Source organism: Rhododendron vialii, chromosome 1a (genome assembly GCF_030253575.1).
Source record: "Rhododendron vialii isolate Sample 1 chromosome 1a, ASM3025357v1".
NCBI lineage: Eukaryota > Viridiplantae > Streptophyta > Magnoliopsida > Ericales > Ericaceae > Rhododendron > Rhododendron vialii.
This window is the reverse complement of record NC_080557.1, coordinates 12,744,600-12,761,071: the sequence shown is the minus strand read 5'-3', so window position 1 is coordinate 12,761,071 and position 16,472 is coordinate 12,744,600. Positions and strand designations below refer to the sequence as shown.

The 16,472-nt window shown below is 38.3% G+C and overlaps 2 protein-coding genes across 7 annotated transcripts in view; both read right to left on the bottom strand.

Annotated features, from left to right (window-relative positions):
- LOC131302365 (disease resistance protein RPV1-like) overlaps nucleotides 1–16,472 on the bottom strand; it is a 310,054-nt gene that overhangs the window by 109,625 nt on the left and 183,957 nt on the right. The gene's annotated exons all lie outside the window — the stretch shown is intronic.
- Nucleotides 1–16,472, bottom strand: part of LOC131302428 (disease resistance protein RPV1-like) — a 136,782-nt gene that overhangs the window by 41,395 nt on the left and 78,915 nt on the right. Inside the window, exon 2 of one of the 5 annotated variants that reach the window (XM_058329084.1) lies at nucleotides 14,032–14,059. The exons of the other annotated variants lie outside the window; for them this stretch is intronic. Within the exon in view, the coding sequence (XP_058185067.1) occupies nucleotides 14,032–14,059 (28 nt within the window). The remainder of the gene's footprint in view (nucleotides 1–14,031; nucleotides 14,060–16,472) is intronic. 5 annotated transcript variants of the gene reach the window in all.

The following is a 16,472-nucleotide window of genomic DNA, read 5'->3' as shown; positions in this document are numbered from 1 at the left end:
GAGTCCCTGAAGAAGAAGGTACCCTAAAGTTGGATTGGTTAGATGGTTGCTGAGATGGTTCCCTCTGTCTCTTCCGTCCTTGACTCCCAAAGCTTCCTGACGATGAACTCACACTCACAACTTGTTGCCTCGGTTCCCAAACTCCCCTATTCCTCTGTGCTTCCTTTGGTATTTCAATACTTCTCGCACACTCAACAACCTCGGCGTATTTTGTCTTACGTTGCACCATTACCATTCTCCTCACGGTATTATGAAGCCCTTTCTCAAAACGTCTACATTTCCTTTCCTCCGTCGCCACCAACTCTGGCGCAAATCGAGATAAAGACTGAAACTTTTGAGCGTATTCCGACACGGTCATACCCCCTGCTCCAACTTCTCAAACTGATCTCTCAACTGCTCACGACTAGTCTCTGGAAAGTATTGTTCCTCAAATAATGTCTCAAACTCGGCCCACGTCAAATTTTCAACATCCGGTTCATTTACTTGAGCTACGGTCCTTGCCGCTCTCCTCGCATCCTTCCTAGATTCTAGGACAGACTCCCACCACTCATTGGCTTCCCCGGTAAGTTGAACAGCCACGATATTCACTCGTAAATCGTCTTCGGTAATCTTAAGAGCATTGAAAAGTTTACGGATTTGTGCTAACCAATGATCGGCCACAAGAGGATCACTACTTGTCCCATCAAACGTCGGTGGATTCCTACGGCTAAATTCTCGCATTGCTGATAAGGCTCGGTTGTCTGCATTTTCTCTAGGAGCTTGGTTGAACAGATTTGCAGCTGTAAGTGCTGCGACAAGATCCCTAGCAAATTGAGTTTGATTGGGTGGTATTTCTGCAGCCCTACCGGCCCCAGCCCCCGGATTCCTACCTGGGTTCTCCCCATGCTGACTAACCTCATCCTCTGGTGGCACCCCACGGCCACGACCACGGCCACGACCTCCCCGGTTTCCTGCCACACCCCGCCTAACACGCGATTTCGGAGGCATTTTACTACAAGATATAAGAAAGGAAAACTATTAATCACAACATCACAACTATGTCCCCAAATTCCCAACACAGGTTAATAACAACTCTACACCACTCTACGATATCGAAAATGCAATGCCACGTAATCATACGAATGTTAGTCACACAAGCATGCACAAGTCATGTAAAAAAAAAAAAAATACAGAATTTTGAACCCATGAGACGAAACGTCTCCCCACGGTCGCTAGGTGTTCTAAACCTAACGCTCTGATACCAAGTTGTCACACCCTCGATTTTTAACATAAATATAAATGATTTCCATAAATAAAATCTCGCCATAATTTGTACGATAACCAAAATGAAGTAGCGTTCCCAAAATATTACATCTTCGGCTCCGAGGCCCAAATTAACGCAAGTATTGAATATTCAAGAGTTAAAGGTTACAATATTCCATAGTCAAAAGATTTACTATAAAGTTACAAATACATCTTCAAAGAGATTTACAAAGATGCCTAAGTAACTCCTCAATCGATAGCTTTCAAAATAATGATCACATCCAAGCATTCCAAGCATGCACGCTATTGTCCTGTATTAGTACCTGAAAATGATAATAGGCTTGAGCTACACTAGCCCAGTAGGAAATTCTACGCTAACATTATATGCAAGAGAAATGCAAGGATGATCACAAGGAAGAACGAGATACAGACCACACAATAGGCAATAACCGAGGCTTAACAATCCGACAAACTCAGTATGAAATTTGGTATACACCTCAATCTTTAACCGTTTCACTCTCCATGTGTTCAATATCGCTTCACGTTAAGTGTCATGAGCCGAAGCTCCTGCCGGGCTAATTATGGGACCCCGATATCCCCTGCCAAGCGCCCACCGAGAAGGTTAGGCCTTGAGTGATCATTATGAGCATAAGCTCCTGCCAGGCTAATTATGGGACCCTGATATCCCCTGCCAGGCACCCACCCGTCGATGGGCCCCAAATGTTCTCGTTGTGTCGATAAGTGTCCAAAAATCTCTTACTCACATAACGTGTCATTTCAATTTAATCAAAGTCCATATGGAAATCAACGTCCAATTATACCAAACAAGGGGCGAGGGTTGCAAAGATACTCAACGAACTCAACGAATATGATCGATAGTGTTATGGAGTGATTTGGTGACGTTTGGAACAAGTTAGAAGCGATCGGGGGTCAAGACAATGGAGTCGGAACAAGAAACAAAACTTAGCCTTAAGGCATTGAAGTATAGATACTATGAATTTCAGTATCTATACAACAGGCCTTAAAAACTTCCAGAGACCGATTGTATCGATACTGATTTAATCAGTATCGATACGACAGTAACCTAAGCCGTTCCAGAGATTCCTGTATCGATACTGAGAAGAGCAGTATCGATACAAATGGGTGTTCGAGCAGATTTTCTGCAGATTTCAAGAAATCCAACCACAACAACAACAACAACAATAGACACGATTTCAAGCAAGGAGAGCACTTCTATTACATATATTGAGAGGTAGAATCCCTACCTCGAGGCCGAAGAACGAAACCCACAAGAATTTCAAGCCCTAGCTTCCGAAAATCGAAACCGAGAGCAATACGACTCCACCGAGCTCCAACCGGTGAAATACGGACCACAATACGCGTAGAGGATGAATGTTTGAAGGTTGTGTTGAGTGGGTTTTGGGTTATTGGAGTGAAATTTGGTGAGAGGGCAAGAGAGAGGGAGAGAGCCGAGAGAGAGCTGGGAGAGAGATGAAAAAAAAAAGTGAAAAGGGAAAAAAATTTCCCAGGCATATACACGGCACACACATGCACAAATTACACTAGCACCCATAACTTTCAACTCCTTACACTTTGACCCCCAACTACAATATTCTCATTAATCCATCACTTTTCCATTTATAAAACAATAAAATTATAAAATGAATTTACGGGTCTCTACATTAAGGGATTTCTCATCTCTTTTTTTCTTGTCCTTATGCTCAGCAAGTCAGGTCTTCTATATTGTTGGTCTAACTACTGGTCCTATGGAGTTTTCTGGACTGTTGAGCTGGACCAGGCAACACAGAGGTGCCAGTTCCATGGTTCACACTATTTTCAAGTTATCCTTAGTTGCAACTATGTATTGGCTGTGGAGGGAAAGGAATGGTAGGGTGTTTCAAAATCTCTGCAGGGATTCCTCCTCCAGTTTACAAAAATTAGTCAATCTTAGGGGACATTCGTTCATGCCTTAGCCCTTGGAGGAGGGTGAAGGCTTCTCATCAAAACTTAGCCACTGCTGCTTCATAGAGGATTCATACGAAGGTTTTTTATCAGAGATTGTTTTGGGACTGTTGGTGGGTTTTTTTCTGTTTTCTTTTGGGTGAGTTTTGAGTCTAGGAACTCTATGTCTATGCCAGGATTAGTTCCTTAATTTAGGGTTCACAATATACAGTATATATACAGAATCGTACTGAAAAAGAACAAATACACACAGAATCCCCAATTTTTAATTCGGAAATTTAGGGTTTCGGTTCAAAACCCAAAATTTTTGAGAAAAACCACGTAAACCATTTAACAACTCCGAAGAAAGGTTAAGGTTTCAAAATCGTATTGAAAAATTACAAATACACACAGAATCCCCAATTTTTAATTCGGAAATTTAGGGTTTCGGTTCAAAACCCAAAATTTTTGAGAAAAACCACGTAAACCATTTAACAACTCCGAAGAAAGGGGGAGGTCTCAAAATCGTACAGAAAAATAGCAAATTTATACAAAATCCCCAATTTTTAATTCCAAAATTTAGGGTTTCGGTTCAAAACCCAAAATTTTTGACAAAAACCGCGTAAACCATCTAACAACTTCGATCAAAGGTTTAGGGTTCCAAATCGTACTGAAAATTAACAAATATATACAGAAACCCTAAATTTTAATTCAAAAAATTAGGGTTTCTGTTCAAAACCCAAAATTTCTGAGAAATAACACATAAAACATTTAACCACTTCGATCAAAGGTTTAGGGTTCAAAATGCGACTTACATGGTGGACATCGCAGAAACGGACGTTGTTTGTCGTTCGTCGTCCACACTTTAGGGTTTTCAAAGCAGATGACCGAGAGATGACTGATGTTGTTCACAAACCGTGGGTTCTCTCAAACGAAAGGATTCATGTGGGTTCTCTCATGCTGCTGGTTCTCGAGTTCTCCATCATGCTGGTTCTCGACTGAGGAGAGGAGTGAGAGAGAGGAGTGAGAGTGAGAGAGAGGAGTGGGTCGAAGAGGTAATGAACCTCATCAGCACGAAACCCATTTTTAACATAAGAAGGGTATAATGGTCCTTTCACTCGTCTCCGTCCAATTTTTTAACGAAATTTTGACAAGGGGGGTGAAGTTGTTGAGTTTTAATAGTTGAGGGGGTAAAGCTGTTGAGTTTGATCGTTGAGGGGGTAAAGTTGACAAACGGTGATAGTTGAAGGGGTGTCCTTGCAAATAAGCCTAGTCAAATTTCGAGATAATTAATTGGTTCTGAACAGCTATCACACCATTGAACACGAGGAGTCACAGGGACATGAAGTTCAGAAAGTAATTAACCGTGTGCTGAATCCTAACCAAGTATGTACGTAGCTTGAGTCATAACTCTATATTCAGCTTTAGTAGACGATCGAGCCACTATGGGCTGTTTCTTAGCACACCAGCCCCAACTCAAGTTCAAATTTAGATGATGTATAATGTATAATCAATGAACGATCCAAATTGATTGCAATATTGGACGATTCCTTAGGGAAAATAGACACTCACTAAATAAGGCAAGTGATTTTTTTTTGTTGTCACTCGATAGATAGATGTCTATCCTCCTCTTCCTAAGGGAATGAGGAAGGAGTACCGCTAAGCGGTTTACGGGTGGGGAAAATACAAAGGGCATCAACCACCATGCTAAGCACTCGCGCTCCTTGCAAGAATCGAACTCTCACCTTCCATGTGGAAGAGGTGAGGAAGTACGTATCGTTGGGCTACAAGCCCGTTGGGAGACTTCTGTTGTTCAAAATATAGTTCTTGTTGAACTTATATAAGGCAGATGCTATATAGTGAAGTATATTTATATTGCTTGGTCAAAAGAATTAGGTACTGCCTATCGCTATTTTTAAACCACCTCTTGCATTCATATGGAGTATTAGCTCCTTACGTACTCTAAGTAAAAGCCAAACCAGCTGGAAAACCAATTGCCATCCAAATATTCGTGGAGATGGGGACTGGATTCAATTAAAAAAGAGATTGTAATTAGCTTTGAATGGATAAATGTTGTATAGCACAGCTGGTTAAATGTCATATAAATTTATCTGAATTGGATTAATATATACAAAATCGCAAGGAATCAACCAAGGCCAAAGCTAGAGCATAAGTAGTTTTTAATTTGTATTTACTTAACGGCCTATGATTTGATGATTACTTATTAGGCCCGATAAAACCAATCAAGTTATTTGAGTTCAAGATCGTATTTGACTTGATAAAATCTCGTTTGAAATCTTCTTACTTGATATATAAGTTAAACTAAAACATGCTTTTCAACACATTACGATTTCAAATTAAAATTAACCTAACTATCTCGACTCATTCAACGCGTTTATCAACATTGTTTCCTATGGACCTATATATATTTCAACTTTTTTTTTCTCAAAAGAGGGAAAATATTTTTAAAAGATGAACAAAAAATGCCGGGTGCATTGAGTGATCAATACAAGAGTTGAAGACAACAAAAAACAAGTAAATAAGTACATAAATAAAAGCCCAATTTTGACCGTCACATTTGGACGCGTTTCTAGTTTTATTGAGTTCATAATCTCTTTTTAATTTTATTTTATTTATAGGATCAGCTTTTGAATGAATCTTGTAATGGGTTTCCGCTTTCCTTAATTAGCAGTTACAACGGGATCCCACAAGCACACAACCACAAACAACCCTAACTAAACTTAATTTGGTTTACCTAATTAACAGGGTCCCACATGTACGTTTTTTTATTTTTTGATAATCAGATGCTCGGATTAACTTGCGCGCAACTCGATTAATTCTGGGATTCTGAAGTTAACGATTGGACACACCCTAGTGGTTATTTAGTTGGAATCTGTTTTGCATGTTGTGCTTAGATGTGTTCAATTTCTACTACTGCAGAGATTAGATGTAAGATAGTTCTAGTTATTTTTCGGGTGGAAAATCTTAGTTAATTTGTTGCAATTAAATAGGAACATGATCCTCTCTAGTTCTTTCAAAGAACTTGACAGTTCTGTTTGGGCTCGTCCCGGATCCGTTTTAACTAAAAATAAGAATTAAACTACGTAATTATGAATATGTCAACAGATTAAAATTCTTTTAATATCGTTAAACGAAATTAACGAAATTTACTTTTTCAAACTTGCAAGTTCAACTTACTGTCTCTAAATAAACTATTGGGTAGACTTTCATATTGAACCTAACCCAAATACTCGGTTGCAATAAACTAGCGTTCTACCCGTTCTAGGCTTTCTTCTTACTGTTATGTGCATTGAACAGGCACAAATCTAGTTAATAAAAAAAAAATCACTCAAGAGGTGTGCAAAGTCTGTGGAATAATTTTTCTATGAAAATTCGCCGATAAAAGTTAGTAAAAATGAAATAGCTATGTTTGTGGCTCTTTTATTTCAAATTGGAACTTTGTTAGAGATGATACATTCTAAATGTATTACACAAAGTATAGAGAAGGACATGTGAGAGAGAGGAATCTATTCAAAAGAATCGAATGAGCACATAATAGCGTCGTGCTCATTCGACACACGTGAACATATCTATAGTGATTACTATCGATAATTTTTAGTTTGTTCTTGTTTCTTTTTTGAATTTGCCGGATTAAAGTTGGCACATTTTTTTTATTTTCAGTAACCCTTGATTATTTAGTTTTTGGAGTTTTGATAATTCAAAGGAAAATCCGTGGTGCCTTTCTTACAATCCGTAGTCATGACATTCGACGGTAGGCATTCACGGGCTATGCCATTACTTCACTGAAATTATGCGGAAGCGTTCAAACTACTTCTGGGGGGTGTGAATAGGGGTTTTGATTAAAAAATCACCAATTTTCTGATTTAAAAATTAATATAGATGAACGGGTTGATTATCTTGATTAATCCAAACCAAAAAGCAAGTAGTGCAGTAGAATAAAAATTTAGACAGGATAAGCACGATTTACGTGGAAAAACTTAGGGTCCTAAATAACCCTAAGCCAAAACCACGGCCTAACACTACTGATTTATTCTAATAATCAAAAAGAAGTACAGATTACAAAATAGTAAAAACCTTAACCAAGCCTTTACCTATTATCGCCAATCTCCGATGCTCCCCGAGCTTCTTCAAGATCCAATAGATGCACCACGGACTTTACACCCGATCTCCAGATTCAACCGTCTTCGAATCAATCTCCAAAAGATTCGGCCACAGCAGCAAATGACACAAAGAACTACGGAACAATGAATGGGCGAATGATATGATGTGAATGTGATCTAAACAACCCAAAAGCTGTTTGAAGCAAAAACTCTTGGTGCAAGAAACAAACAGTGTGTAATGATCCCTTGTCGTGCACCCCTTTCTTTCTTGTTTAGAAATAAAACCTCTCTCGCCTCCACCAAAAAAAAACAAAATGGTCGTGCAAGAACGAAACAAAACAAAGGGGTTAATTGCAGCAAAAAAAAACTCTCTCTGGTTGGCTACCTGTCTATGAATCAACAACCCTTTTTTTTTATACTTCTGTTATCTCTCGATCGAAAATCTTTTACTAATGCAAGTATGGAAAGTAAATTTTCAAAGGACTTTTTCCAAAGACAAACGTGCAATTTTGTTTTACTCTAAAAAGGAAATCTCATAATGATAATGATGTTAGTACGAAAACGAGTATTCGGAGAGATTTAGGAAAGACAAATGTGCAGGAATAAATTTTTTAATCTTAGACATAATATGCATGTTGTGTTGCGTAATGCTCTTACCTCTCATGCAATCGGATTGATTTTGCAGCGGTCAGCTTGGCACAGATAATGGGAGGAACATCGAGCAAGCAACTACCCCCTACGAACCTACCCATTACAATCAAATGGAGTAGATATAGCAAAGACACCAATGGAGGTTTTGGACAACCCCGGAAAGTGCCAAAATATCTAACATTCACGAAGGAGAGAATTAGTGAGGTCAAATTTTTTTTGCCAATATTGTATACATGAGCAGGAGTAGGCGGGGTGTTAGTATGTTAGTCTACATGGGGTTTAGAGGCTTATCGATAGCTCTAGGGCTGGATCCAGGAATATAGCCTGGTGAGGAACCTGTTAATCATAATGGCGAAAGTTTATTTTTTTTAGTCAACCACAGTAAGATTGTAGAAAATTAAGGCATGCATTAATAACTATAAAAGTTTATAACGCGTACTTTAATTTAAATTAGATAAAAATGAGCACAAAATCTCAAACAAAAATTTTAAAATATGTTTTAAATGAATATCGACAAGTTTTAGAATGATCGAGCTAGTTTTGTTAATGATTTTATTTTAAAAATATTTTTCCCAAACGGTTAAAAATAAAGAGAATAAAAAAAAAAGCTCTAAATAGACAAATAACTCATAAAACAACAAATATAAATGCACCATATTCAAAGATGTAATTAATGACTTGACTTTTGATCTTTACATTTTCCGTAAAACTAGAGCCAAATGGATGAGTAAATACGTTATTATCATATGCCCCAAGGGCACACATTAACAAAACCCAATAATAAGCACTCCTAAATGTGCCCCACTACTTGGTTCAAGGAGTCCTTGCCCTTGTGAAGCTCATCATCAGCCTCGTAAATGACATCTATCGCCCAGTTCTTTACCACTTCGTAACCACCTGCATATATTGGGATCTCGACTTCATCACCACCTTCTAATTGCAATCCTTTGTAACCCTGTGAAATATACAGAAGCCACACATGATCCACCTCGGTACTGGGATTGACGCTAAAAAAGAATAATCCTCTCTTTTCTATTTTACTGAAGATCACGTCTTGAATTTCTAATACGCGGAAATAATCTTGGGGAACCCAGAATACTACGTGAATAATCCAACCCACCATTTTCTGGTTCACAGAAGGAGAAAGAGAAGGTGGCACCACAAAAGATACATTTGGCCCTCTACCATCATGGTATGGAAACCAAGTACGAACCTTCTCATCCCCTGCTACTGGAACACTAAGAGAAACAACATCCTCAAGTTCCGACAGCCCCTATTCCAATAGATCATGAATTAGTCACGGTACAAACATCTTTTTCGATCTCAAGATTTGACCTAAAAATATTTAGACATACGGAAGGACTGGGGCTTACTAAATCTAAGGGAAGAGATAGTCATAAACAAAGCTCAATAGAAAAACAGAATTTATGTACCCAACCCCAATTGATTGAGACACAAGGCTTGGTTTGGTGTGGTTACCACCACTAAGGGATTTTTGGGCCTTTTTTTTTTCGTTTTGTCCTTATTCAAATTTTGTTTGCGTTTGTGCGTTTTGCAACAAAATTTTGTGAATTATTGATTCGTCTCAATGAGAGGAATCGAAAAAACAAAAATTATGATTTTTACAAAAATATTTTTTCAAATATCCATTTTTTTGGCTTTATTTTGAATATTACAAAAAAATTAGGGTAAAAGTTAAAAAGAAATTACTTTTTCAATTCCTCTCGTCAAATGAATCAATAATATACAAAAGTCTATCGAACAAACGCGATTTTTTTTCAATAAGAGCAAAATAAAAAAAACCCAAAAATCCCATAGCATAACTTAACCTGATATTACAATGGCACTTGGAAGATGAATAGAAATCAAGGATTATAGCAATCGTATGGCTTTACAAAAACCATATGATTTTACCTTCTTATGGAATTTCGTTCTGCTAAGGTTTTTTATTTATTTTAAGGACTACTTATTTCTCGCTTTAAGAGACAGATCATCCCCTTACAATACACAACGTTTAATTCAAAAAATAAGTATTTATTTAAAAATTAAGTACTTGGTGTTCCACTTAAATTTTAGAGGAATAAGTTGATTTTGTCTTTGTTTGAACTTTTTTCGCATATGTTAATTTTGCTGTAACTTTTTTTTTCGTTGCTAAAAAGTGGTTATTTCCCAAAATATTTGGGTAAAAAGAAAAAAATTTTACTTTTCCAAGACGAATCAATAACTCACAAAAAATTGGCGCAAAACTAACAAATGCGAATTTTTTTAAATAAAGAAAAAAAAAATGCTAACAGTTAAGCGGAACGGGGTCTTATTTTGGTTAGTGGAACACACCCTTATAAAGTAATCCAACACGTGAGAGAGACAGAGAGTACCGAAAAATAACTGTTCTCAGCTAATTTATTGGATTCCGAATAGTCCACGCACCGCCCTTGCTGATCCAATTCAAGTGGTAGTCTATCTAATGGTGGGCAACTATATGCAACCACCTCAGTACATCTTGGAAGCTTTGTAAGAGATCGGAGCTTTACACAATCGCTCAACCAGATCTGATACAAGCGAGGAAGGTTACTGATACTATCTGCGTGGTATGGTGCAGATATTATTTTCACCAATATTCAAAAACACTAGCGAGGTCAACCAACCAATTCCACTAGGAAGATGGGATAGGTTGCAGCCACCTAAAGCCAAACGATTCAATGAGATCAACCATCAATTTCAGTGGGCAGAAGAGACAAGTTGCTGCCATACAAACTCAATTAATTCCCGCAAGCGAACAAGTTTGCATATACTTTGCGGCGTTGCACGGAAACCTTTATTAACGCTAAGTCTGAAAATCTCCAAAGAGTCCAAATCCCCAATTTCACTAGGAAGATGTTAGAGCTTGTTATTTTCCACAACCAAATACTTCAAGCAAGACAGCTTACCAATGGTATTCGGCAGGGTACATTATAAACTGTTTCTTTCGAGATGCAAATTCTCTAACAAGGTCAATCCCCCAATTCCACTAGGCAGATGTGACACATTGTTGCCATCCAAAAGCAAATACTTCAAGCAAGTAAGGTTACAGATACTATCAGGCAAGGTACTCAAATTGTTTTGGGCAAGATTCAGACTCCGTAATGAGATTAGATTCCCTATTTCATCCAGTAGAGATGACAAACGGCAGCCGTGCATATTTAATTCCGTTAACCAACTGTTGGCCTGGACAAGGGTGCATGACAACCCAATAGGATCCACAGCCTTTGGTGACCATGTCCAAGACGGGAAAAATGAGCATCATAATTTATATATCGGTCCTTTAAACACTGGTAAGTTTCCTAGCTTGGAGCAACTAGAGAGATCAAGATGTTCGAGAGATTTCAACATCCAAATGCCAAAGGGAAGCTTCCAAAGTTTTGTACAGTTTTTCATGTCCAGGACAAGAAGTTTGTTCAGACATCTAACAGACTCTTCAACCTCCACCAAACTTTTGCAATCATTAAAACAGTTCCTCAAGAGAGGAGAGTCCAGAGAAGTCAAGGGTTCTAGTTAGGTAATGGTAGTGACTGAGGTAAAGGAACTTCAATTTGTCCAGGATCTGTCCAAAAGAATTCAAAGAAAGCTAATTTCCACACAATATACCGTGCGATAGATGTCGGATAGAGAAAGAAATAAGGATGTATCATGTTTCCACTCCAAACTTTTTTCAAGCTGCTATAACGCAAATCGAGAGCAACTAGCTTCTACATAAAAAAAAAATTTGGGTGTACAGTCCAAAGGGAAGCCTTTCCAGCTTAGCCATAATAGCCTTCTAGAAATATGTTCATAACTAGCAGCTAGGTGAACGTAATCGAGTTGAAGCAACCACAGGTTGTTCATCTTTTCAAATGCCTTAGCATTCACTAGGACATCTTTTGGATCATGGATCATTAAAGTTTAGACGGCGGCCTTCAACTACTTCAATTCTCTAATAAGAAAATCCATTGCATATATAACAAGGATAATAAAGTACCTTGGATTAGAAAGCATAAAATAAAGCCAGGAATATTCATGTAACTTGAGACTTGGAATTAAGAATGTGCATAAGCATATGTGGCATTACTGCAGACAACAGTAATTAAACATGAACAGTTGATAAAAAGATCATGTTGCGTGGTCCTCACCATGCCATCTCTCCGAACCTCAAGGACATGCTCACCATTCCACAGCTTGTCCATCTTTTCAAATGGATTTGCATTCACTTGGACATCTGTAGCGCTTAGGATGAGGCCTTTAACTGCTTCTGTTCCCTGACATAAAAACCCAATTCATAATGAGGGAGGAAAAAAGTAACTCCGTGAGAAAAAAAAATAAAGCTATGAATATTTATGTCAAATACATCAGAATTAGGATGGGCACAAGTGCATGTAGCATTATTGCAGTAATAAAGCATCAACAATTGATTCAAATCTCAATGCATAGGGCTCTCACCGTGCCATCTCTTAGAACTTCAAGAACATCGTCAGGATACCACAATCCGCTACGCTTCCCAAGATCCTCAAGAGATTCTTGCCTGACTATTTCTCTGCCCATGTCTCTAATCATATCATGCATCACAATTTGGTCATGACATTCGTATTTTATGAGACACCGGTCGGCTAGTTTCCGAATCCCATCTTCTGCGGAAATGTTGCAGCCTTCCACTATTTTTAGTGTAAAATCTTGACCCATTCCAACAATAAAACATGCCATATCTAGGAACAACTTCTTCAGTTCCTCAATTGTTTAGCGAATCAAAACTTATCTTAAGTTTTCCCTGAACATCATCATCAGAAATTTATCTCAATTTTGCTATTTCACGTTCCCAGTGTCGTATGCTCTTGCCACGGAAACGGGAACCCAAAACTTCAAGGGCTAATGGAAGCCCTCCAGCATAATGCCCAATTTGGCATGAAAGGTCCAAATGGTCTTGTGGAGAATGGTCTTCCTTAAAGGCATGCCAACTGAAGTGCTCAAGGGATTTGTCCTCGTCCAATTTCTCTGGCCCATATATCTCATGCTCATGCAAATCGAGGATTTTTAGCAAAGACTTATCTCTTGTTGTTATGATGATTTTGCTTCTAAGAGCAAAGGAATCTCGATCTATGGCTAGTGCCTTCAATTGTTGGACATTATCCACTTCATCCAGAACAAGAAGAACCTTTTTTCGACCGAAAGCTATCTTCTTTATAACCTCAATGCCTTCATGAGAATTACTTAATTCTTGACTTCTATTTAATATAGCCAAAAGAAGTTTCTTTTGTAACTCAACCAAACCATTCGGTTGCTGCGAAGTTTCTCTGATATCCGCAAGAAAACCGCTACATTCAAACTTGTGTCGGATCATATTATACAGGGTTTTTGCAATTGTAGTCTTTCCAATTCCACCCATGCCCCATAAGCCAACAATGCGAACAAAGTTGAATTCCATGTTCAGCAACACATTGAGCTTTACAACACGACGCTATTGTCCATCTTGGTGTTTTGGAAGATTTAGATGTGTTGGATTTACTTTTTCTCTAACATCTTTAATGATCATCTTAATTAACTCTGCTTCATCTCTGCCAATTTGTACATCATCAATTAACATAAGAAACAAGAATAAGTACTCATTAAATCTAGAAATAGCCATGACTATGGTAAGAATCATGCTAATTTTGGTCAAAAAAGTAGTCTCAATTGAGTATATCTGGCCTAGAAACTCGAAGAAATAAACTAGTTGCAAACTTGCAGCAAGCAGAATAGTGATTTTGAAATCAATCAAAATATTTTACTCCTATTTCAAAGTTCTTTCTCTAGGCATATCTAAAGTCATGCATAGTAAGGCCTTCTCTTGTTATGATCTGAGACAAGTACAAATGTCAAATAATTGCAAAGTTCGAAGTGTGTCCAGCGGCATTTGAAATTTAATTTATCTAAAATTGTGGTCAACTAAGTACTTTTAAAGATTAATCAACCTCCTAACAGTATGAAAATTCCACTCGCACCTCCAAATATGTGGAATACTGTGTAACGGTGCTATTTTAAGGTCATTTTCTTGCAAATATCATAAGGGTCGAGGGAGGAAAAACAATACCCGTTGGCCTCATTCAGCAAGTGTCGACCTGATAAAGGCAGCGTCAGTAAGAGCTGCCCTCCACTTTTCCACCTTGCCATCTAATCCCTCTCTAAAACACTTTTCATGCTCAGCAAATGCTTCTTGAAGAACTCCCATTTGCTTCCGCACGGTGGATGGAACAACATCATAAAAAATAGGCATAACAATCTGTTTCAAAGTCTCCTTGCAATCCATGATCCTCACAAGTTCATCAAGGCACCACCTCGACCCAGCAAAGTCTTTTGAGAACACAATTAAAGACATTCTGGAGACCTTAATTGCTTTCAGTAATCCATCGCTAATATATTCTCCTCTTTCGAGCTCTTTGTCGTCCCTGAATGTGCAAAAACCGTTATCCTCTAAAGCAACAAACAGATGGCTGATAAAGTTTTTACGAGTATCGGCACATCTGAAACTCACGAAGACGTCGTATACCCATTGTGGTAGGATGGGTATGGAAGAGGAAGAACATCCTTCTACCCGTGAGGCATTCATATTTATGCACGCAACACAAAGATATATATATATATATATATATATATATATATATATATATATATGAGGTGTTTTTTTGGGTGTCTCCGGAACCACTCCGATATATATATACATTATCCACACTGCACAAAGATGACTCGAGATTTTGTGAACTTTAGCCTCACAAACTTCTAACTAGAGTAACAATATATGAAGAGAAAAACTTCTTCACGGTAAAAACTTCTTTACTAAGGGAACCGTAAAGAAGTTTTATAGAGGTGCATCGCAGCTGTCCAAAAGTTTTGGACAGTTCGGATGTTATTGAAACTTTTTCGGAGAAGAGTTAAACTCTTTCCCGAAAAAGTTTCATCAAAATCCGGACCGTCCAATGCCAAAACGGACGGCTGAGATCATTCAACTCCGCAAATGACTTATTCATAGCTAAGCCAATCCCATAGATGAAATGGTTTTCTTTTCCACAGGCCTCGTTACGGTAATTTTTTGGGCTTTTTTTAGAGATTTGTCCTAGTTCAAAAAATATATTCACGTTTGTTAGTGTTGCCCGAACTTTTGTAGATTATCGATTCGTCTTGACGAGAGGAAGCTGAAAAATAATTTTTTTTACTTTTACAAAAATATATTTAGAAATATCCAAGATAAAGCCCAAAAAGTCGACTTTTGAGGCTTTATCTTGGATATTTCTAAAAGTATTAGGTAAAAGTAAAAATATTTGGGTTTTTCAATTCCTCTTGTCGAGAAGAATTAAAAGTCCACAAATGTTTGACGTGAAACTAAAAAACACATATTTTTAAATAAAGACAACGCTCAAAAAATTTAGCAGGACAAGGCCTTATGTTCGATGATTACAACAGAGAAAGAATCCCAACGTATTATATCATATACAACCGACATTTGATTGGCTAACAAGAAACACACATTACTCTAATTGGTCAATCCATATTCACATGATTGATGATTGGGCCACTAACTAACTATATGAGCACCAACCATTAGAGTATGCTCAAGGCCCCTTCAAACTAGTGGGAGGAGCACCCACCATTAGTTGGTTGAATGACAACCCTTGGGTACTGATGTTAGCTATTTGATCATTGGTTCCAATCAAAGTTATCACTCTCGTACAGGCAAGAGTTCCGTTTTTTTTGGGTGTGCATGCATGGGAAAAAATTTCAGTGCGCAAGCGGGCACCACGAGCATCCCTTTTTTTTTATGTGTGTATGTATGGGAAAAAATTTCAGTGCTGAGCGGATATCATGCACGTGGTGCCCGCTCACTCATCCGAGCCGTCCATTGCGTGTTTGAACGGCTCAGATTTGAAGAGAGAAAGTGTTGGGGTAAGAGGAGAGAGAGGGTTTCAATCCGTGCCGTCTAAAAGTGTATCAAATGGCTTGATAAGCACCCAATAATGCATATTTTTGGTCCTTAAGTCCTCTAATGTGTTGTGTTTATACATATATGTTGTCGTTTTTATGCGATATTGCACGTAAGGTGTGTTTTTGTGTATTTCAGGCAATTTGTATAAATAAGGTGCGTTTGATCGTCAAGGAATGCTCCAGGTGCACCCAAGTACTCAAGGCTATGTGCCACCCCATTGTGGTGCTCGAAAGATGGTTTGGAGGTTGCTCGGGTTGCCCAAGAGTCAAGGGAATTGAAGAAGAAGTGAGGATTTTACTAAAGCTACTCATCTTCCGACGTGCTGAGGGTAGAATTGTCATAACTTTTGATGTACAAATTACTTTTGATCCAAACCACTTGGGTTAGAAAGTAGGCTCGACGAGCTTTCCAACGGTTCAAAGAACGCCTAAATCCGAGTTCGGGAGTGTCCGGAGCGAGCCTGCGCAGTTGCCCAAAAAATCTGTCAATCTTGTACCGGTACTGGGGGTTGCCCAGTACCGGTTCATGCTGTCCAGAGTTGGTGTTTTTCAGCA